Source organism: Balaenoptera acutorostrata, chromosome 19 (genome assembly GCF_949987535.1).
Source record: "Balaenoptera acutorostrata chromosome 19, mBalAcu1.1, whole genome shotgun sequence".
Lineage (NCBI taxonomy): Eukaryota > Metazoa > Chordata > Mammalia > Artiodactyla > Balaenopteridae > Balaenoptera > Balaenoptera acutorostrata.
This window is the reverse complement of record NC_080082.1, coordinates 27826120-27849101: the sequence shown is the minus strand read 5'-3', so window position 1 is coordinate 27849101 and position 22982 is coordinate 27826120. Positions and strand designations below refer to the sequence as shown.

At 54.9% G+C, this 22982-nt stretch overlaps 2 protein-coding genes across 5 annotated transcripts; one reads left to right on the top strand and one right to left on the bottom strand.

Annotated features, from left to right (window-relative positions):
• The first annotated feature begins 2112 nt into the window (after positions 1-2112).
• On the top strand, positions 2113-9357 carry SPMIP8 (sperm microtubule inner protein 8). Its single transcript, XM_057533698.1, is given in 9 exon segments — positions 2113-2214; positions 2216-2250; positions 3007-3263; positions 6575-6636; positions 6857-7031; positions 7460-7521; positions 7740-7804; positions 8157-8189; positions 9327-9357. Coding segments are annotated over 9 exon segments (822 nt in total).
• A 6994-nt stretch (positions 9358-16351) lies between these two features.
• ZNF319 (zinc finger protein 319) lies at positions 16352-22548 on the bottom strand. Of its 4 annotated transcripts, none has more exons than XM_057535026.1 (2): positions 20493-22548; positions 16352-20220 (listed from the first exon to the last, which is right to left on the bottom strand). In XM_057535026.1, the coding sequence occupies exon 2, from the start codon at positions 19967-19969 to the stop codon at positions 18212-18214; it is 1758 nt and encodes a 585-aa protein (XP_057391009.1). In that variant the 5' UTR covers positions 19970-20220; positions 20493-22548; the 3' UTR covers positions 16352-18211. The 4 variants fall into 4 exon arrangements, with proteins under 4 accessions (XP_057391009.1, XP_057391010.1, XP_007167583.2 ...); XM_057535027.1 differs by having other exon boundaries at positions 16352-20613; positions 21947-22548; XM_007167521.2 differs by having other exon boundaries at positions 21947-22548.
• Positions 22549-22982: the final 434 nt, after the last annotated feature.

The following is a 22982-nucleotide window of genomic DNA, read 5'->3' as shown; positions in this document are numbered from 1 at the left end:
GCTGAAGAGTAACGAGCTCTAGGGTGAGGCAAATGAACGAACCTCAGCTACACCCCAGTTGGATGACTCTCGTGTGCATATATACGGAGGGAAAGAAGCCAGACTCAAAAGACACCAATGGCCCATGCATACAAAGCTCAAATAGGGCACAATTAGCCTGTCTTGTCTATGGCTGCAAACATAGGTAGTAAAATTATAAAGAAAAACAGTGGTTATACTACTCGGCCAGGAGAGTGGTTACCTCTTGCAGGAGGTGGGACTGGGAAGGGGTATGCGGAAGCTTGTAGGGGCTGGCGGGGCCCTAACTTGCTTTCTTTAGCTGACATCAATTTTTTAAAACAATGTTATTGTCGTATAATTTGTATGCCGTAAAATTCACCAGTTTTAAGGGTACAACTCAATGATTTTTAGTAAATTTACTGAGCTATGCAACATCTAGTTTTAGAACATTTCCATCAGCCCAGTAAGATCCCTCATGCTGGTTAGAATCACTCCGCATTCCCCCTGCCAGCCTCAGGCAACCACTAATCTGCTTTCTGTCTCTAAACATGTGCCTTTTCTAGACATTCTATATAAATGGAGCATATAATATGTGGAGTGTTTCTGTGTCTGGTTTCTTTCATTTAGCATAATGTTTTGATGATCATCTACATTGTAGCACGTATCCATAATTCATTTCTTTGTTAATTCCCAAGAGTATTCCATGGCATACAGTCTGTTTCCATGGCATAGATATATTAGAGTCTGTTTACCTATCTGCTAGTCAATGGACACTTAAGTTGTTTCCACCTTTTGGCTATTATAAATAATGCTGCTATGAACATCTGTATGCAAGTCTTTCTGTGGACATATATCTTAATTTCTCTTGGGAAGATTCCTAGGGGTAGAATTGCTGGGTCATATGGTAAATTTATGTTTCACTATTTAAGAAACTGCTACACTGTTTTGCAAAGTAGTACCCATGTCTTGACCTGACTGGTAGTTACACAGGGTCTCACTTTATAAATTATGAGTTACATTATATATTTATGCACTTTCTGGATTTTGTTATATTTTTCACTTTAAAAGAGTTAAAAAAAAAAAAGTTGCGATGGGGTGGTGAATGAAGTCCAGGGAAAGTTTTCTTTAAGGGGTGGGACTTGGGGATGCTGCTCTGGGGTTGGATGGAGCACTGGAGGAGGAGCAACTAGGGAGCCAAATCCTACTTGAACCTCACAGTAGGGGTGCCAGGGCCCATCAGGCTCAGCACTTGGGCAGGTGTATGCAAAAGCACGTGCCAAGATATGCAAATAAGTTGAGTCTCCCCAGGGTTTCCTCACGGGGGGAGGGGGGCAGGGTCCACCTCCAGTGGTTCTTTTTTCTTTTTTTTTTTTTTTTGGCCTCACTGCAAGCCTTGTGGGATCTCAGTCCCCTGACCAGGGATTGAACCCAGGACCGCGGCAGTGAAAGCGCTTAGTCCTAACCACTGGACCGCCAGGGAACTCCCCCAGTGGTTCTGACCTTGGTGGTGGTCAGGCCCCAGGGCTTCAGGGTGCTGGGCTTAGGACCTCATGACCTCACTTTTTTGGGAAGGCGGGAGGGAGGTTGCAGGCCTGCAGGGGGAGTATCACCTGCTAATCCCTGTCCTGCTGAGGCCACCACTCTCCCTGATCCCCTTATGCTGACCCTGGATCCTGGCAGCCACTAATCTCCACCTCTGGAGACTCAAGGACTGGCAGGCAGGGCAGTGCCCTCTTCCCTGAGGCTTGTAAGGAGGGGAGTAAGTGTCCGTGAGCCCTGCCAGCTCACAGACACTCCTCCTGGCAGGGCCCGGGGCCCTTGCCTAACACAGATGGGAGATTTGAGGCCCAGAGAGAGACAGTAAGTAGTCTAGGGTCACACAGCCTGCCCTGGCCAGCCCTGGCCAGCCCTGGCATGGCCACCCCCAGGGAGACCCAGCTCCTTGTCTGATTTCCCCAACATGCCCAGCCTGTGTGAGGCCTGGGAGACAGCATCCTTCAGGAAGGCTGAAAGAGGGGGCCAGGGCAAGGACTCCTGGCAGCAGGCTCTTCTCCTCGGAGCCTCTGGTTGTCATGGTTGCCGAGGAGACGGTGCCCTCACAATCAGGCTGCAATGGGCATTGTCTCCGCAGAATGTCCCTTTATTCTCCTACTGCCTCATAAGGCACTGGGGCTCGGCCCATCTCCCTGCCGCTTTTCCCCATTGAGCAGTCGGAAGAGCAGAAAATCCCCGTAAGCCTGTGCACCTGGGGCCCGTGGCCTGCAGGTGAGGTACCACTGTGGTGGATCAGGAGCAGGGAGTCCTCCCTCCCCTCTACCCTCACTTCCCCACTTCCCTGTCCCTTCCCCACGAAGGCCCAGCCTTCGAGGCGGCTTCCCCATCTGGTCGCCATGCTCTCTCCGTGCTCCTCCATGGCCCAAGGTCCTCTCTCCTCCTGCCCACCTCCCTACCGCCCACCTCCATCTCTCACCTCCAACTGGAGTCAGGAAGAAAGCAACGGGACTCAACAAATTCTCACTAAAGTTTAAATGACTCAAAGGCTCTGGGAATATCCACTTTTTAAAACGAAGCACTGGGGAACCAGCCATATTTTTTCTAGTTCATGTCTATCACGTCTCTCCCCTTATTTAAGACCTTTCTATGTCTCCCTGTAGAATGTTGAGTAAATGCCAGATACCTTAGCTAAGGCCAGAAGTCCATAATTAATTACCCAGAGGCAGACTGAGCTCAATTGTGAATCCACTTGCTGCTGCTGCCGCTTCCTGCTCATTATTGAAGAACAGACAAAAATGGCATCTCTTTTAGACCATTCGCTGAATGCCTCAGCCTCCCCAGACACACACCCCCTGTACTGCCCTCTGCCAGGGCCCTTAGCACATCCTCTGTGTGTGTGTGTATTTGAGCGTCCCTGACCCCACCATAGCTCCTGGCACACAGTAGGTGGTCAGTACCTGTTGGACGAGTAGACAAACCGGCACTGGCCAAGGTTGTGTTCCCACACAGAAGGGTGTCTGGTTGGGGTGTCTCTGCCCCCCCAGCCATGGCCCGCATCATCAACCTGGTGCCCTGGGAGGACGGCTCCACCCACGTGTACGCACCCCCGGCCGTCCTGCTGCCCGTGGCGCGGTGGCGCAACAAGCTGGCCGGCGTGAAGCAGCAGCTCTACCACCCAGCCCTGCCCAGCCTGCGCCGCATGGACATGGACTCCGTCAAGGCCTGCCTTTCCGACGAGCACTGCCAGACCACCACCTACTGCCGCAAAGGTCAGGCCACCTGGCCACCACCGGCCCCTCTGGGCCTTCGGGGAAGGCGTGGGTGGTTTGGAGGAGAGAGATCTCGGAGGGAGAAACCATGAGTGGCAGGTGAAAGGGTTAAAGGGAGTCGTCCCCGCTCTGCTCCTCCCTGCCTGGGTATCCTCCAGGTCTGAGCCTCTGTTTCCTTATCAGTAAAATGGGGACGCTAACAGTGCCGGCCTGTCAGGGCTATTTTGAGATTAAAATGAGATAAGGCATGAAGAGCACTTGGAGTAGTGCCTGGCACATAATATGTGCTCAACAATAATGTTGTTATTATTATTAATGGAGAGGGAACTGTGCAGAGGTCAGCAGTTGCAGGAGGAGGAGGAATAATAATAGCAATAATAACAACTTCTGCCCAATCATCTCTCCCTTTGAAAAAGGAAGAGAAAGACACCTGTCATGAAAGAGAGATGGACATGGGAGCCTTTGGGGTAAAGGGCCACACGGGGCTAAGGAAGAACTCTTCATCGATTGAGAAGCTTGGGTATGGAGATGGGGTGCCACACAGACACCCACACTCATTCATTCCAGCACATTTATTCATTGCCTGCTTTGTGCCTGACACTGTGCCTGGAACAAAGGCGCTCCAGCTAGCGGGGACAGCACATGCAGAGGCCTGGAGGGGAAAAGCTGCATGAGGTGTTGGTGAACTTGAGGGGTGTGGTTGGGTGGGAGGATAAGGAGTGCGGGGGCAGCAGGAGCTGTGGCTGGGGATGAGGACACAGCTCAGGGAGGGCTAAGCTCTGGGGTCTGGACTTCCTGGGGAGGTAGATAAGAACCTCTGAAGACTTTAAGAAGGAAAGAGGTCCGAGCATTGGGGCCGTGGGGAGTGGGTGACCCAGAGAGACTAGAAGTGGATGATGGGGGGGAGGGTGAGTGATTAGGACACTGGGAGGGACCACAGTCTTCAGGAAGTAGTGATAGTGTCTGGCCACAGGGGAGGGATTTGGAAGGTATTTAGGAGGTAAGGTAACACGATTTGGTACCAGTGTGGGTAGAGGGGCAAGAGTGAGGAGTCCAGGGTGATACCCAGGTTCAGACCCAGGTGACAGATGGAGTGAGGGTGTCAGAGACTATAGGGAGATCTCCAGAGGTCCCACAGAGACCCCTACAGGGCCACGATGGGAAACACAAATACGGGAAGTGGGTGGGAATGCAGTGTGGGGAAGGGGTGAAAGGTGAGGTGGAGTCCCCACAACCCCCCCTCCGAAGGGGAGCAGTTATGGGGTCCTGCTGATACTGTGTGGGAAAGGTCAGCACAGTTCTACCAATTTCCTGGCTTCCAGGAGAGGCCAGGGATCTAGATTTTTAGGGAGAGCTCTTGAGTATTGCAAGTATGTTTTTAATAAAAGCAATGGAGTCACAGTTTCAAAATTCAAAATGCTGTAACAATGTACATTTTAAAAATTCTCACTCCTCCCCCTGCCATCCCCACTTACAGGTAACCACTCTGAGCTCCTGCTGAATCCCTCCATTGTTTGCTACTGTAAATACAAACCTATTATTTTCCTCCCCAACTTTATTTGTTAGGAACATATTCAAACATAGAGGAAGGTTGAAAGACTAATACTATGAACATTCATTACCTTCCACCTGCTTCAATTAATGTTTTGACATATTGTTTTCATTCTCTTTCTCTCTCACAAACATACACACACACACACTTTAGCAAGCAGTTCCCAATGATAGAAACAACCTCAATACCATTATCACGTCTAGGAAAGTTAAAAATAATTCCCTAACATCTAATATTCAGTCCGTATTAAAACGTCCCCAATTATCCCCAAAGATGTCCTTTATAGCTGTCAAAAAAATTTTGGAACCAGGGTTCAATCTAGGATTGTGCCTTGTAATTTGTTGTCATGTCTCTTGTGTCTTAGTCTAAAACAGTCTACCCACTTTCCATTTTTCCCTCATAATATTGACTTTTTAAAGAGTCCAAAACAGTTTTATTGTAGACGAGTCCTACATTGTGAATTTGAGTGATTGTTTCCTTATGGTGCTGTTTACCTTGATAGTCTATTTTCTGTAAACTAGAGGATAGGTGTAGAAGCTTGATTGTAGAAGCTTTCACAGGTGTCGGATGCCATATTTGCCATGATGGCTCAGCAGGAGGCACATAATGTCATTATCCCACTATACATGATGCTAAGTTTGATGACTTGGTTAGGTGATGACCTGAATGTATATTCTTCTCTGCCTCCAATCGTCTCAATTTTAGGCTTTAAAGCCATATAAAGGCATATACCCTTCTGCACCTTGGAAGGTTTTGAATCAAGAACTTCCTCTACTGATTTTTAATCAAGGCATAGTGAGGATGTATCATAGTTTATTTAACCAGTCATTTAATGACAGACACTTGAGTTATTTCCAATCATTTTCTATTACAAACTATGCTGAAATGGGTAAACTTTCTACCCACATCATTTCCCAGTTGTGCAACTGTAAAGTAGGATAAATTCCCAGAAGTGGGACTATAGGGTCAAAACGTATGTGTATTTATAATTCTGATAGATAATGCCAATTTCTTTCCATAGGCTCAAATCAATTTATAACCCCTGCTGGCAATATATGGCAATGGCCCTGTTTCTGATAACTGCACTCATTTTTGGATTGTTTCCAATCTGATATGAAAAACTGGTATCAATGTAGTTTGAATATGCATGTATCTTATTATGAATGAAGCTGAGTGTCTTTTCATAGTTTAGGGACCATTTGCATTTCTTGTGTTTGTGTGTGAACTACCTATGCAGACTGTTGACCCATTTTTCTTTTTTTCTCTTTTTCTTCTATTTTGTTTTATTTTATTTTATTTTGTCTTGATTTTTAGGAATTCTTTCAATATTACTGAAATTTCACCTCATCTACAAAATAAGTGGAAATATTCTTTTCCCATTTGTCTTTTGACTTTCCTTGTGTTTCCTTATGTTGCCATGCAGAAGTTTATTTCTATGTAGTCCAAGTTATCAACATTTTCTTTAGGCTACCTGATTTTGAATTAGAGTTGGTAAGGCCTCCCCCACCCCAAGGTTATAAAGAAATTTATCCATGTTTTCTTCTAGTACGTCTATGGTTTCATTATTTTACATTGAAATTTTTTATCTATTTGGAGTTTGTTCTGTTGAATGGGGTGTGTTAAGTAAGAATCCACTTGATCTTAGATTTTTTTAAAGTTGTCAAGTATTTCAAAAACCTTTTAAAGCAGTGTGGACCAAACCTCTCCTGTGTGGGCCTGTGACCACTGGTGGACTCCTCCCTTTCTCTTTCTCCTTCAGATGACTTTGACAATGCCTACTTCACACTCCTTGGTGTCCCCAACAAACGCCTGCAGTGCTTGGTGAGTGTCCTTTGCCCCTGGCCCTGGGTTTGCTCTGGGGACCTGAAGGTCCCGCGTGCACCTAGCCCCAAGCACCTCGAGTGCTGGGCTCTACTCCGTGCACTTCCTCAGCTACCAGCTTGGGACCCTAGCCCCTTTGCATCTCCTTCAGGGGCTTCAGAGCCCCCTGGGTCAGATGGTTCAAGTGCCCCCCGCGCCCTGACTCCCTTCATCCTGGCAGGACATCACGGCGACCGGCCAGAGGCTCCAAAATAGGTGCCGCGAGGGAAAGCTGGAGCCCATCGCACCGGGCATCAACAGGGTCGACTGGCCCAACTTCACGCGCGCCATCGAGGACTGGTCCCGCTTCATGTCCTCTGCCGGAGAATTCAAGCTGCCCTGCCCGAGCAGGAAGGGTCAGTCTACCGGTGGGGAGGATGCCTTACTGTGGGAGAGACAACTGGGCCGCTGGGTCCCTGGAGCCGGGACCCCGAGCGCTGACCGCGGGCGGGGGGCTTCGGGGGTGGGCTCTGACAAAGACAGGTCTAGGAGATAGGAGCAGCTGGGGCACTCAGAGCGGGCTGGACCCAGACAGATTGAGGTTCACGGAGACAGGGCTTGTCCTGGGGAGGGGGCGGGGCCAGGCCCGAGCCAGTGGGAGCCAGTGAGGCGGAGGTTGGAGGGCAGGGTTGGTTCTGGGACTGCCGGAGCTTAGTCCGGAGGGGGGACTGGTTCTAGAAGTAGGCGTGGGCGTGGCTTGATCTAGGGGCGGGGCTCAGTTAAGAGTAGGGGCGGGGCTTGCTCTGGGCTGGCGGGGGGCCAGAGATGGGCGCTCTCTCCGCAGTCGAGAGTTTCAGCGGCTACGCGGTGCGGTACTTGAAGCCGCAGGTGACCCAGAACTGGCGGGTAGGTAGGCGCGCTGCTCCGTCCCTGGCGGGGCGGGGGTGGGAGAGAAGCGGCTAACACGGGGGTCGGGGAGGGGGAGAAGAGACCGAGAGTAAGGTCTCCCAGTGCCCAGGGCCAATATCCCCGGCAGAGAGTGCTGTGCGGGGCCTCGGCGGGGGAGTCCGTGTCCCCTCTACTCAGTGGACACCCCCCCCCCCAATTCCTCTGGTCCGCCCCAGTTCTGTCTTAACCAGAATCCCAGCCTGGATCGCTATGGACAGAAACCCCTGCCTTTCGACTCCCTGTAAGTGACCCCACAGACCCCGGGACCCCATACCTGGCGGAAGGAGAGTGGGGTCTTGGCTGCTTTCACCACCGCATACCTAGTGGCCCTTGAAAATGTGAGACCTAGGAAGAATTGATTGGCTCTGAAACACCACAAGAAAATTACAATTTTAAAACGACTAAATGGTTAATTCCTACCAAACGGAGCATCCTGTCATCCAGTCCCTAGCAACTCCACCTTTCAGAGTGGAGGAGTTAAGGTGGGGCGAAGGTGCAGTGTAATCTTGGTGGGATGGCGCCTGCTGACGTGTTTGTTCCCAGAGAGGGTCACCCTTCCTCACCTCGGCCTCACCCTCCTCTCTCTTTTGCAGGAATGCTTTCCGACGCTTCGGCTCTATCTACAGGTAGGGCTCCAACTGCAGTGGTGGGGGGGGAATGACCCCGCCCCCGCCCCCGCCCCCGCCCCACATTTGGCCATGCCCCCCAGTCGGGCAGCGCGCGGGCCCTCATGAAGGAGGCGCCAGAGGATTGGTACCCTCCCGGATGATGTCAGGGGGGCGCGAAGGTCTTCCCCCTGGAGGGATCTTCGCCAGGCAAAAGTGCAGCCCACTGGGAGGTGGAGGGAGTAGAGTGCCTTTCCCTCTCGATTTGGCCCAGAGGAGGCCGAAAGGCAAAGACGGGGGTTAGGGGGATTAGGGGGGGCGGGGTTACCTAGGAGAAGAGCAGGGACTGGAAGAGTAAACAGACATATAAGAAATATAATGGAAGGAGCCAAGAATCTGCCTTCCAGGAAGCAGGTGAAGTGGTAAGGGCTGGGACAAGTGCTCCCAGGAGAAGAATGCAAGATATTCAAGCACCTTCATAATTTGGCCATCTCCCACCTCTCCAGCCCCATTCCCTACACTTTAGCAGTACCAGACTCCTGGGTGCAACCCAAACCAAGCAACCAAGCACTCCATATCTTTGCTTGTGCTGTTTCAGCACTTAGATGATCTTTCTACCTCTGCCTGGAAAACTCCTCCTTACACTTTAAAACCCAGCCCAGATGTCCCATCCTCCTTGAAGTCTTCTCTGACCTTCTGCCTTTCCCCTCCAGCTCAAACCCCCCTCCAGTTGGTCTCCGTATGTGCATCCCTCTCCATCTTAGAGCACACAGGCTATTGCATTATAATTATTGATGAAAGTTTGCCTTCTCTCACCCGCCCTGTGCACACACAAGGGAAAGCTTTTTTTTTTACTACCATATAATGCCTGCCAGAGTAGGCTCACTAAATGATTGAAAAGTGAGTAAAGCTCACGGGAGATAAAGATGAGGCAAACCGGAAGTGGGGCTTGAAAGCCAAACAGACCAGCCAAAAATATATTAAAGGAAATAGGGAGCCATTGAAGGCTCTTGAGCCATAGAGAGACAGGACAGAAGCTGTGTTTTCAGAGCCTTGAGGGCAGGAAGGTGGGTTTGGTGGGGAAGGCCTAGAGAAGGACAGTCTGATTTTTCCCCAGGACATCCTAGAGGCCCCCACCTCACCTGTTTCTTTCCACAGTCGTGTTAACTACCTGACACCCTGGCGTTAATCTGTGAAAAGGAGGCCGATCCCCAGGCTGCCAAACCATGCCACCTCAGGTTCCCCAGCAGGACAGAGGGTGTATGGTGGCAGCACCCATCTCCCTAAGAGTTTAGCCTGACTGGAAATAAACCTTATGCTCCATAAGGAGGCACCACACCCGTGTGTGTGTGTGTGTGTGTGTGTGTGTGTGTGTGTGTGTGTGTGTGTGTGTGTGTGTGTGTGTGTGTGGTGCAGGGGCTGGGGGAGGATCAGGACCTCAGGACCTCAGGATGTCTTACCCTTACCTGCCTCCTGCCAACTCCTGGAGGACTGGTGGCGGTGGGGGGAGTTGGGAAAGATGTCTGGTGACCCCAGGTAGAGAATCAGGGTCTAGGCCCCAGGGCCCAGCCAGGGATGAGGCACAGAGGCAGGCCTGCCTGAGAATTAGGTTTTCTTTGTGCCCCCGTTCCCCTGCTCATAAGCCTACAACCAAGCCCCTTCCACCTCAGACTCTGAACTTGAGCCCTAAAGAGAAAAGAGGGGGCTCAAAAGGGATTTTAGACCCCTCTCTCAGAAGCCCTTGCCATCCCAGCGTGTGCTGGGGGCCTCCCTGGGCCCAGGGTTCCCCTGAAGAAGTGGAATCAGGCCCTGGAGGGTTGGCCTATGGTCTCTATTCCCTGTGAAGCAGCTGAGTGTGGAAGTAAGATGAGGTGCCCAAGCCCACTCAGAGAAGAAAGTTTCCTCTCCCCAAAGCACCGCCAATGAACATACCATGTAAGCAAAAAGTTATCTGCTCTATCCACATAGCTTCAGGACTAGCCCTCATCTGCCTACCAACCTACAGAAAGGAGGCCTGATGTGCTGGGGACAGCCGTGGGGCTCCTGGGCCAGGTCCAGAATAACCCTGCTCAAAGTTTTGGGCTAAAGAAGAGTGTCTCAGCGTGGCTGGGTGTTAGAGCAGCCAGCATCAGCACTTAGCTCCAGGACCTTCCAAATACCATCCCACCTGTGGCCAGTCTGCAAGGACAGACCCAGATCAGGGTAAATAGCCGCCAAGCTCAAGAACTGTTTGAACAGGACTTCTGGTGCTAGGATCTGAGGCCTCAGGGATCCATGAACCTTCTGAAATCATGTCCAAAATCGTGGGTCCACCCACATGTGCATTTTCCATGGAAAGTCTCCTTGTTTTCATCTGATTCTCAGGAGAGTCAGTGCCCACAAAGGTTAGGAAACCCTGACTTACATCCTCCTCATCCCCTTCCACTAATATTTACCGAGCACCTAGTGGATGCAAGCCTGGTCTCAGGTGGAAGGAGATTAAAACAATAATACCAGCCCCTCACCTCTGGACCCTGTGTTATACTGTTTAGAACACATCATCTCCTCCAGGCCTCATACTCCATAAGCACCCAGGAGAGTGAGCAGAACCAAAGCTACTCTATTTCACAGATGGGAAAACTGAGGCCCAGATCAGGGAAAGGCTCCAGCCAAAACCAGAACCCAGGACTCAAAGTCAGTCCCAGCACTTGTCACAGTACTCACATACAGTTTGTGCTCAATATTCGTAGAATAAGTTATTTCCCAGAATGGGGGTCTTTTGTTCAACCTTGGGTAATAAACAAGGAAATGAGTTGTTTTGTTGTCTGATATGCAGGCAGAGCCTGCCTTACAAATTCGAGACTGATTTTAATTTCTTTTGGGGGTGGTGTTGGAGATCATCACCCTTATACTGAGGTGAGGGAGGGAGTCTGTCCTCTGTCCTGAAGTATGGAGCTCTGCTGACAACAGGGCAGGAGACAGGAGCATGGGGAGGAGGGGATGGGAAGTGGTAAGTAGATCAGAGCCCTTTCCTCCTTGGGGGCCTGTCAAGGAGGTATCCAGCTTCCTGCCATTTCATGCAGGAAGAAGCACTTTCCTCCAAGCCCAGGGGCAGTCCACCTGGATTGAACCTTGGGAAGCCGTTGGCGAAGGCCCCTGAGGTATGAGAGCCACATTCTTCAGCCCTGAGTGTCCCCTCCAACATGACAGCTCAGAGAGAAATAGATTTGCCCGAGGCTCAAAGCAGAGATGCTGGAGTCCTGGCCTGTGTGAGACTGGGGACAGTCAGGGAGCTCCAGAGAGCGTGCTGAGATACCAGAGGGAATCAAGTGCCTGTGTGTCTTCTCGTGGCCCTGCTTCCTTGACACTGAATGACCGGACAAGTCCCTCTGGGAATTTGGCCCAGCAGACATTCAAGGCCTTGCCAGACCCCATGCTGGGCGCTGGGACACAGACCAGAAGACTTGCCTGCCTTAGAGGTACTTCTAGTCCAGTAGGAGAGAGGTAAACCCAGCTGATTCAAACCTGAAAGCAGAAGGTGAGAATGTGAGCACACCTAGACCATGTTCCTCAAGCCTAGGAATTTGATTAGGTCCTTCCTCACCAGTTGTACATGGAATCCTAATTTCGTAGATATAAAAATATGTGCCCAAGAATAAAGGAAATACAGAGTAGATGCGCATTAACAAGTCTGATTTAGTATGCACTTGCTATTTTTTACGTGCAAGGCAATGTATCAATATTAAGCACTTTGCAGTGCCCAGGAGGTGGGCAGTTTTAGACCCATTTTACAGACGATGAAATGAACTCAGAAAGGCTAAGTGACTGGCCCATGGTCACACAGCTGGTGGTTGGCAGAGCTGGGAATTGAAGCCAGCCTGCCTGACCCCCTGAGCCTGTGGCCACCATACTCTACTGCCTTCCTGCTATGAGAGAGATGCACGCCAAGAGTCGGGGGGAAACCAGTGGGGACATTCGACCTGAGCTTAGAGAGAGGAGAAGATGTTCCACCAGAAAGTTCTCTTGGAGTTACTGGCAGTGGCAGAATCTGCAGGTTGAAAATCCCAAGAGATGGAGAGAAGCCACCCAGCCTGGGCCACTGTCTCCCCGCCTGGAAGTTCCCTCAGCCTCAGGGGGCTCTTTGCTCCTCATAGAGAGATCACAGTAGAAATCCTCCCTGTGGCCATTGCCTTGGGGACAGCCCAGCCCCCATGGCCTCACCTCCAGGCCTTTCTGGCCTGATCCCAATCCAGTACCCAGGCCCTGGGCCTCCATGTGCTACCCCTACCCCCGACGGCATCACCAGTCTCCTTGCTGTTCCAAACACCCAGGCTCCTGTCTGCCTCCTAACCTTTAGTCAACGCCTTCCTCCCACCTGAAATGCTTTCCCCATCTCTTCCTATCCAAACCTCACCCTTTCTTCCAGGCAGGCCTCTCTCAAATCCTCCCTTCTCCCCAATTCTTCCCCAAGACTATGAGGACAGGAACCGTAGCTGTTTCAGGGGGACTAACTCATAGCCTCTGGCCCACAGTAGGATCTTGGGAAATACTGCACTCGCCAGCCCCTCTTATCTCTCTAACAGGATCTGGGACTCAGGAATGGGGCCTGGGGCCTCCCAGAACCAACACACGGAGGTGGACTAAATGAAACAACTACTACAAAGTAATAGTTGTGTTTATTACAAAGCAACACGCAAAACACATACCCTCACCCTGGGGCTGGCAACGGGGAGGATCAGGGATGGAGTAAGGGTCCTAGCTCAGGGAGAACGGGGTGAGGGCTGGGGAGGACTCTCACAGGTAATATTTTGTACTAAGTACCAGCAGCTTTGACATTTTTGACCCTACCTTTTGATACATGAAAACCTCAAAACTCTCTCATCTGAAGTTCTACCTTCATGCCCTGCCGCGCCAGCTCAGTGTCTGGCAAACAGCCGGTGCTCAGTGATGCTTATGGATGAACAAAGGCAGGAATGCAGACCCAGAGTGGGGATGGACACACACGCATGGTGAGGAGGGAGACCCCACGGGCCCCAGCCCACCTCCGCCCCTCCCCTCAACCTCCTTTTCAGGGCCCTGAAGGAGGACTGGGCATTCCTGCCAGAATCTGCAAAAATCAATAGCGGCCAAGGCTTTTCCTGGAGGCATGACCTTCAAGGAACAAAGAAAGCACCATCTTGAGGATGGGATGCGGAGCTTATCACAGGCGAGCCTGGCCCAGGCGCAGAGGCCTTGGGCAAATTTCCAAGGCCCGAGCAGTCCACGGTCCTGTCTGGGGCCTGCTCTGGAGGAGGGATGAGGTTGGGGACTGGGAGGTCAGATGGAGGCTCTCCATGGAGCTGCCTCTGCACAGATGGCAGGACAGAAAATGGAGGCTCCAGTCCCTCAAGGAGCTGAGAGTAGGCCCGAGGGCTGGCTGTCCCCTCTGCCTGCTGGTGAGGAGCTTTCCTGCTCCCGTGGCCAGCCCTGGTGCCAGCACCAGTTCCGGCCATTGTTCCCGGCTTCCTGACCCGCAAAGAGTGGGTTGGAGCCAGAGCCCCAGGCTTCAGTGGCTGCAGCTGGAGGTCTGTGGGTTCAGAGCCCAGGCGGTCCCACCCCGCCGCCTATCCCCCCACCTAGCCAGACCCCACAACGCCAGGCCTCTCTCATCACTAAGCGTACGGCTTTGGGAAGCCCCTGGACTTCTCAAGGATCAGCACAAAACACATCCTCAGGTCTGCCCTGCCCATCTCATGGAGGTGGTATGAGGCTCAGATCAGCTGGTGGATGGGAAAGGTCTTGTGTAGCAGGGTGGGCGTGGGAGAGCCCTGACGCTCAGGTAGGAGAGCTAGGCTCGCTCCCTTCTGCCTCTGACCTCCCAGTGCTCTGCTTTCCTGAGTGGCCACTACGTGGCAAACACTCCACACAGGTCATTTCACGGGACCCTCACCCTAAGCCCAGAAGAGAGCATTAATGGCTCCATTTCACAGATGAGGAAAATGAGGCCCAGAGAAATCCAAAAACCTTCCCAAAGCTTTGGTGCTGATGAGTGGCAGAGGCAGGACTCCAGCCAGGCCTGACTGTGGTGCTCTTAACTGCGACAGCACAGCACTGCCACGGTGGTTCACGAGCGCAGGCTCCACCCCTGGAGAGCAGGGTCCTCTCCCACTGCCCCCCGGGGGGCCGAGCACAGAGCCAGCCACACAGTGGTAGTCTGACAGAGCCGTCAAGATGATGGGCTCCCTAGGAAAGTTGTCTTTGGTGGCCCAGCTTGCCCTGGCAATGACTTCGAGGACCCAGGAGAAGGGACCCCCACCCCACCCAGCAGTGCCTCTTTCCCCAGGAAGGGGAAATTATTAAGTCCAGAGTGTGAATTTATGTCAGCCTCTCGCTCTCGCTCCTCTGGCCCTCATCCACATGTCACCCCTCACCCCAAGGTACCACCCTCTTCCCATCCTGTCAGTGGTTGGGGCAAAGGGGATGACTACCCGGAGATTAAAGATGATAGTGCTAGTTTGTACCCCAGCCATAGCACCTGAAGTTCCCCCATGAAAATTCCATGCTCTAAGAGATGGATCAGCTATGGGACACAGGAAGCGGTGGGGTTCCCGGGCAGGTAGGTGGGAGAGGTACCTGTGTGTGTGGCCGGGTACAGTGTGTAGCTGCTTAAGCCAGTTTGTGCTGTTTCTGTCACTTACAATCAAGAGAAACCAGAATGAGACAGGTGGGGAGCAGACTGGAGGCCGAGAGAGGCAGGAAGGGGAATAGGGGCCACAGGTTGATCCGGTTACCTTCCCAGAATCAGAGCGACAGGTCTCTAAGGACCCTTAGAGATCAGAGGTCAAGAACTCTGCTTCAGATGGAATCAAGGCCCCAAGAGGAACAGAGCCTGCCTGGGATCACTTATCAAAGGTCTAAGACCTGAGCCTGAACACGCAGGCCCCCAGGCCAGGGCTCCATTCACGGCCCTGGTTTTGGTCCAGGTGGGAGCCCCACTGCTTTGTGAGGGGAGGCAAGGTGGGGACAAAGGAAGAAAAAGTCATTGCACCCTCCATGTGAGCCCATCCAGGGCTCCTCTGGCCCCTGGCACACGCAGAACACCACCTGTTCAGGAAGAGCAACCTGAAGCTATAAGGCACCCAACACATGCCAGTGCTTTCCAGGAGTCTCTGCGAGGTGGGTGGGTTTTGCCTAAGGTCACTGAACTAGAAAGGAAGCCAGGATTCAAGCCGGGCACAGGGACAAGGGGCCCTGGGCGTCCTCGCTGAGAGGTGGACGCTTGCACACGGCTTCTCAAGGGCAGAGTCCTCCTGTGGCCACACGCAGAGGGAGTAAGAGGACCATGGGGTCCTGGTCACATCCGGGGTCCCCCCTGGCCTCTCCACTAAGACTTCTGCAGCCAATTTTGAGCTCCCTGCGGCGTGGGTAGCTCCTTGTCCTCTTTCTACCCTCACCTCCACCCCTACCTTCGGGCAGGGGTCCCTCCTGACCACCCTCCACTGGCTCTCAGACCTGGGGGGAGTTGCTTCTACCTTCCTCTCCCCACCTCCACCCTTGCCTTTGAGAAACAGGAGGAGCTTGAGTTGCAGTTGGCCCGCTGGGGGACAGGATAGGGGACAGAAGAGGGGTGCAGGAAGGCTGAGGTGGAGGCGGCTGGGCTGGACACGCAGAGGGATCACCGTGCGACAGGGTGAGCAGGAGTGGGGTGAGAGCATGTGATCCTCGGGGGCGGCGCCTGTAGGCTGCTCCAGGCAGACCCTGATTTTCCACTGGGGCTAAGCAAGCTCTCCTGCTTACCAGGCCCAGTGCCCAGCTTCTGACCATCCACGAGCTGCTGGTCCCTCACAGATCAGCTCCCTTTACAGGGGCTGCAGTTAAACCCCAAGGATGTCAAGAGGTCACAGCCCAAGGATCCCAAGTGTCCTGCAGTTGGTACCGTCAGCATCGTCACAGCTTCCCCACCAGGGCCGCCATATGCGACTCCACTTAACTCTCACAAGAACCAAGCAAGGCAAGGGTTAACCTCCCCATTTTATAGATGAGGCAACTGAGTCCCAAAGAGGTTAAGTGACTTGCCCAAAGTCACACAACCAGAATGTTCAAAACATTCGAACCCAGCCTTATGTCCCAATCCCAAGCCTGCCACCCTGGCCTGCACACCTCACTCCCTCTCCACGACCCAACATTCCCCTCTAAAGAATGACCAGAACAAACTGTGCTTTGGTCTGTGAAGGTCAATGTCTTTACTTCTAAAGCATACATTGGACTCACTATATATTAACATCAAAAGGGCTATCTAAAATGGAATCATTCTTTTTAAAAATCCAAATTCTCACATTTTTATATAAGATCCAAAATGACATGAAATTAAACTATACAATGTTATGAACAGTATAACAACTGCTTTTAGAAAGCAAAATGAAAGAAAAACATTAGCAGTTGGGACTGTTTTCAGCCTGGGTTCCATGTCTTTTGAGGCATTGTGACTAAAGCCAGCACCGAGGGGAAGGACCAGCCCCTCTCTGCGGGCACAGGAAGGGAACCTAGACAGAGGAGGGGGATGAGGGCTTTTCAGACTTCTGAAGGTGAGAGTGGGACAAGACGGGTCTCCCTGCTCCTCTGGGATCTTGGGGTGGGCACTGATTAAAGTCTCCTTTTAAGACCCAGGGAAGGGGTCTGGGAGAGGGTGGGGCAGAGCTGGGTTCAAAAGAATCATTTTGATAGTAAAGGTCTTCTGGCCTTCCCGAGAAGAGTCCCAGCCATCAAGCAATACCAATCGACTCCATCTACCTACCGGTTTCCTTAACAACCCTGTTCCCCTGCCCACTCCTTATCCTGGACACCATCAGCTCCATGAGCCCAGTGGGCATCCAGAGACCTAGGGGGACCCTAGGAGGACCCGAAGGAGAACACTCTGGCCTTGGAAGTAGCTGAATGTTGTCTAGAGCATCTTGGTAGAGCAAAACCCCTGGAGTACAGGTCAGCAGCCAGACTGATGGGGGAGGGTGCCCATGGGCTGGGAGGGCACTGTGGGGTCAGAGGCGTTCCCATGGTCCTTTCACCTCCCCTACCCTGGGTACCCAGGCATGGTCTTGGCCCTGAAGCAGGGCTGGGCCGAGCTGATTAGGGCCACGCCCTTGAGGCTTTGGTTCACACAATTCAAAGGGGTGACACTTGTTCCCATCCACTGGGAAGATCACGGGCTTAGCCCTGCTTCCTCCCAGGCGCCAGGTGATCTAACAGTCCCCTCTTTCACATCAGTAGTTCTGTCGGGCTGAGAGCGCATTCCCCACCAGTGCTTGGAACCATGCCGCAAAGGTGGGAGGGGCACTTCCAAAACAGTGGGATTAGCCCTGGGTGCAAAGGCTGCCTTTCCTCCTTTCCCTGTGGACAGCACTGTCCCTGGCTGAGTGAGTCACAGGAGAACTTCTCTGCCTCCTCCCTCTGGCTGGGCCAATTGTCCTCCAAGCAGACTGAGCCCACAGGTGTGCAGCACCCCTGTATGTCTCGCCTGCCAGAAACCTGGAGGATGCATCGCCCCCGGCTGAAGCTGACGGAGAGGCCGGTGGCTCACAGTTTGCCCTCCTGGTTCCAGGACTACATCACGGAGCTGGCCTTCTCCCTCAAACAGCAACCTGAAGGGGGATGCCCTACACCCAGCCTACCTCTGGAGTCCAGCCCTTCTCCCAGGCGCTACCGTGACCCTCCTCTTTCCTAACCTATCCGATTTCTAATTAGGCTGAAAGGTCTGGGAAGGTTGGGCTAGCACCACCCCCTCGTTGGGGTGGAGAGAGGCCATTGGACTTCCAGCCTGGTTCCAGGCCCCCAGAGACAAGGGAGGCTGAGGTCTCTCAAGAGAGCGAATCCTGTAATGGGAAAGAGGTCTGTGGGGTCAGGACCAGCCACAGCAATCTGCCGCCCCCGCCCCCCGCCCAGGCCTGTACCGGGAGTGCCAGGCACCCACACCCTCCACCTGCCCAGTGCCCTTCTGTCCTCACGCCCAGGGCCTCCCTCAGAACACCGAGCCGGTGCAGGGATGGGTGCGAGGAGGCCGGGCCGGGCCTGGTGGGGGCCGCGGCGGGGACTCAGGGCAGGCAGGCGGCTACCTGGTAGGCGCCCTCGGCCGCAGCTGCGGCGGCGCTGTGCTGCGCGCTGTGCTCCTGCAGCAGGGCCACGTCCAGGAAGCGCTCGCCGCACCACACGCACTTGAACTGCTGCTCCCGGGCGTGCACGCCCTGGTGCTTGTTGAGGTGCTCACGCTGCTTGAAGGCCTTGTCGCAGTTGGGGCACTTGTAGGGTTTCTCGCCCGTGTGCACCCTCCGGTGCCGCTGCAGGTCGGAGGCGTACTTGAAGCGCTTCTCGCAGTCCGGGCACTTGAGCGGCTTCTCGCGGGCCGGGTCGCAGCGGTGCTGCACGAACTCGGAGGACGAGAAGAAGCGGCGCTCACACAGGGTGCAGCGCAGAGGCTTCTCGGCGGCCGAGCAGTGGGCCAGCTGGTGCTTCTGCAGAGCCGACGCCCGCTTGTAGGCCTTGTTGCACACCGGGCACTTGAAGGGCCGCTCGGCCGCGCCCGGCAGGCACTTGTGCCGCAGCAGCTCGGCCGACTGGTCGAAGCCCTTCTGGCACACGGGGCACTTGAAGAGGGTCTCGAGGGTGTGCACGTGCTGGTGGTAAAGCAGGTGGCTGGGTTGCCCGAAGCCCTTCTCGCACAGGCCGCACTTGAAGGGCTCCTCGGTCTTGTGCGTGCGCCGGTGCCGCATCAGCGCGTACTGCTGCTTGAAGCCCATGGGGCACAGGTCGCACTTGAAGGGCCGCTCGGCGCTGTGCGTGCGCTCGTGCTGCCGCAGGTCCGACGGCCGCTTGAAGGCCTTCTGGCACTCGCCGCAGCGGAAGGGCCGCTCCCCGCTGGGCGTGCACGGGTGCTGCAGCAGCTCGGATGACTCCTTGAAGTGCAGCTCGCACACGTTGCAGCGGAACAGGTGGTGCTCACCCGAGTGCGCGTACATGTGGCGCACCAGGTGCGAGCGGTGCTTGAAGGTCTTCTCGCAAACCGCGCACTTGTACGGCCGCTCCGAGCTGTGCGTGCGCTTGTGGTGCACCAGGTGGGAAGACTGGCTGAAGCTCTTGTCACACAGCGTGCACTTGTAGGGCTTCTCGCCCGTGTGGATGCGCTCGTGTCGCGAGAGCTCCGACAGGTGCTTGAAGGGCTTCTGGCAGATGGGGCAGCTGTAGGGCTTGTCGGCCTGTTCTGCAGGGGCTACGGCGGGCGGAGGGGGTGCTGGGGGCAGCGAAGGGGCGGCAGTGGCCGCGGGCTCAGCCGCCTCGGCGGGCTTGTATGTCTTCTCGCAGATGGAACATTTCACGAGGCCCCCAGTGCCGCTGTGCGCGCTGTGGTGCTGCGCCAGCGACGTGAGCAGCGAGAAGCCCATCTTGCAGACGCCACAGACAAAAGGCTTCTGTTCGGCCTGCACGCACTGGTGCTCCAGCAGGTCGGTAGCCTGGTGGAAGATCTTGAGACACTGCGTGCACTGGAACGAGCGGTCGTGGCCCGCCAGGCACTGGTGCTCATGCGGGCTGGACAGGTGCGCCAGGTCGTGACCGCACACGCCGCACTTGGGGCCCGGCTCGCCTGCTGGCTGCAGGGGCGCGTGCTGCGGGGGCTGCAGGCCCGGGTCAGGCTGCAGAAGGATGCCATAGACGGCACAGCCCAGGGGGTTCTCAGCTGTGCCTGGGGTCAGTGTGTGCTCGGCCAGGGCCGGCGGTGGTTCTGCGTGGTGTTGAGGCTGTGGCGGCTGCGGCTGCTGCGGCTGCGTCTGCGGCGGCTGCTGCCAGCTTTCCGACATGCTTGGGAAGATGAAACAGGGTTTGGAGAGTAATGGCTTCAGTTTCCCTGCTTAAGGTGACCCACACCAGAGAGAGAAGCTGCCCAGGATCAGGTATGGATGAGGACCTCAGACAAGGCACAGAGAGGGGCTAGTCAGGCAGCCCAAGTCATTAACCAAGACAGACTACAAGGCTCTGCCTACAGGACGGGGGTCTTCGAGGCAGGGTGCCAGCAATGGCAGGGAAGCTCTGCCTTCCCTGATGATTGGTTCTGTAGAGAAGAAAGAAATCGTGAGCTTGAGGCAGGGACATGCAGCTGTTCCCGGGCCCTCTCCCTGATCTGCCTGCACTCGCCACATTGACATAAACCACATCAGGGAAGCGAGAGGGGCTCAGGGCTGGGAGATCTGCTCCCTTCACATGCTACCAAAGAAGTCTGCTGGTGGCTCAGCTCCTCCAGCAAAGGGGATGGTGGCTGTCTCCATGCCCAACCCACCTTCAGTTCCCCATCCCTGGGCCAGGCATCCCAACCTCCCAGCTTACTGTCAACCCTCTTCAATTAGCTGTCTCACGGGTGACAGTCTGGAGTGATCTGTCCACAATACAAAGAAGTCACAAGTTCTGCTCTTGCTCCAAAGAAAGAAGGAGGTGACCAGATAGGGCCCTGGCATCCAAAACAAGAATTTTAGTAACATAACTTTTTTTTTGCAAAACACTTCTTACTTGGAAGCCCAGTACATAAGATAGATAAAAGCAGAAAGGCTCTGGTTGAGGCCTCTCTGTAGGCCTGCCAGCTTCTCTCCTGTTGCTGAATCTCAACCCAGGACACAACTGCTCATAAGAACAGACTGTGGGTCTAAGAGGCCAGGCCTCCCAGACCTGAGGGCCCCACAGCAAATGGCCTCAGTCAGTCAATATCTAAAACAACTGCATGAAACTGAGGACCATCTCAGAAACCTTCTCCCATCAGGGGCTGGCCCATACCCCTCTCAACTACCCCCCAGGCCCTCCCCCCTGACCATGTGCCTGTTCTCTCTTCACATAAGTGGGATGGCTTTGCAGGGACCTGAGCCAGTGCATGATGGGGGTTAGATGACGGGTCCACAGACCCACGCAGCCTAGATGTCCACACAGCAGAAGTTCCCTAGTCTAGTCATCTCCCAGAGCACCAAAACAAGTCCTAAATCCTCTTCATCTGACAGTGTCAAGGCCTGTAGGAAAATGTAAGCAATTTCGAGTTTGCCCCTGCAATGTGGGTAGTAGCATGCTAACCACAGAGTGTTCGTCCCTATCACCTTTCCGGAGAGAACCCTGTTCCCTTGCTCCAAGTCTGTAACATTTTGGATAATCAATGGAAGGTAAAGACCACCCAGCTCAGGCAAATCTCTAACTCACCACTTTGTGGCAGCATAAGGTAATGACAGCGAGAGGGAACAACTTTTAGAATCAGATGCAACCCACTTTCAGGTTCCCAGCTCTTCTGCCTCTAACATTGAAAAGTTTCTAAGTTTTCTCCTGATGAAAAGAGAAGGAAGGGATGCCTTTACAGGCCAGCCTGGCCTCTAACTGTTCTGCCAAAGAAACGTAAGAGTCAGGCTAAAAGCTGTCAACCTCAGAATCTTTCTGGGAAGGGAAGAAGTAAAGAAGCCGCTGCTCTGGGTGGAGGCAGCAGGTTGCATGAGTGAGCAGGTACTGAAGCCTCCCCAGGAAAGAGGGAAGCAGAACTACTCTGAGCGAGGTCTAGGTCAGGCTGCGCCAACCCAACTGTTTTTTTTTTTTTTCTGGCATGAATGGCTGCCAGACACAGGGTCCACGGTCCCAGGCCCCCAGCTCAGCTGCCCACCCTGGTCCCCCTCCAGGAAGGTGCGGCCAGAGGCCTCTCTGACCACTCAGGAAAGAGGATGAGAGACTAGGGTGAGGGAAGCAAGCGGAGGCCCCCACCTGCGCTCCACCCCAGCCCTTCCTCTTCCCTGGGAAACCGAATGAAAGCCGATCACCTCCCTGCCGGCACTGCCCGCCGGACCAGCTGGGCTGCCTCCTGTCAGCCCTCGCCGGGAATGGACAGGCCGCTGCGGCCCGAGGGCCGGCCCCGCGGGCGATTGGGCCCGAGAAAGGCCCCAGGGCTGCAGGCTTGGCCCGGGAGACAGCTGCGCGTCGAGGTCGGCCTGGGCCGCCCAGGAGCTCAGGAGGCCGCCGGGTCGGGCTGGAGGGAGTGGAGGGGCGGCCGGGCCGGCTGGGGAAGGGGTGCGGCGGGCGCGGGAGTGGCGCCCAGCCGCGGCCCCGGGCGCCCAGCCGCTCACCTGCTCCAGGCCGCCCGCGGGGTCAGGCGCAGGGCGAGTGGCGACCGGCTGCTCTCTCAGCCGCCCCTTTATTCCGACTCCATCCGCGGCAGCGCGGCCTACGCGCTCTGCCAATCCCCGGCCTCGCGTAGCGGCGGCGTCCGGCTCGGGGGCGGGAACGGGCTAGCGGCGGCCGGAACCGAGGAAGCGACGTGCGCGGCCGGGATAGCGGGGCCGGGGCGGAGGAGCGCTGGGAGGGCGGGCGGACGGACCGATGGCCTTGCAGAGACCGGCGGACAGGCGGGCGGCGCGGGGGCCAGGGAGGCGGGGCCGGGGGGAGGAGCGGCAGCCTGGGTGGCGGCGGCAGCGGGAGGAGCGGGCGGCGCGGAGCGAGGCCGCCCCCTGCCGGGGACCCCGCGGCCGGGCCGGGTCGGACAGCCGGGCGCGCCGGGCCGGCTCTCCAGTAGCCCGGCCGGCACGCCTCAGCTGACCCAGGGAGGGCGCTGTTTCCGACCACCCTACTCGGCCTTAAGGGAGGGGGCTCCCAGGACCCGGCCCCTGGTCCGACCCCTGAACCTGAAAGGAGGGGCCTCCTAGACTCTCTGAACTTCTGGAACTGACCCGCCTCTGACTGTTCAGCTCGCTCTTAGCGGAGGGGACCCCGGAGCTCGGACTTTGGGCCGGCTTGAGTAAGAGGCCCCGGGACCTCTGACCCCGTCCAGACGGCGAGGGCAAGGGCGAGGGCACTAGACTC

Excerpts from the sequence above, each read along its gene's own strand:
- ZNF319 (XM_057535026.1), bottom strand. The coding sequence starts at position 19,969 with ATGTCGGAAAGCTGGCAGCAGCCGCCGCAGACGCAGCCGCAGCAGCCG.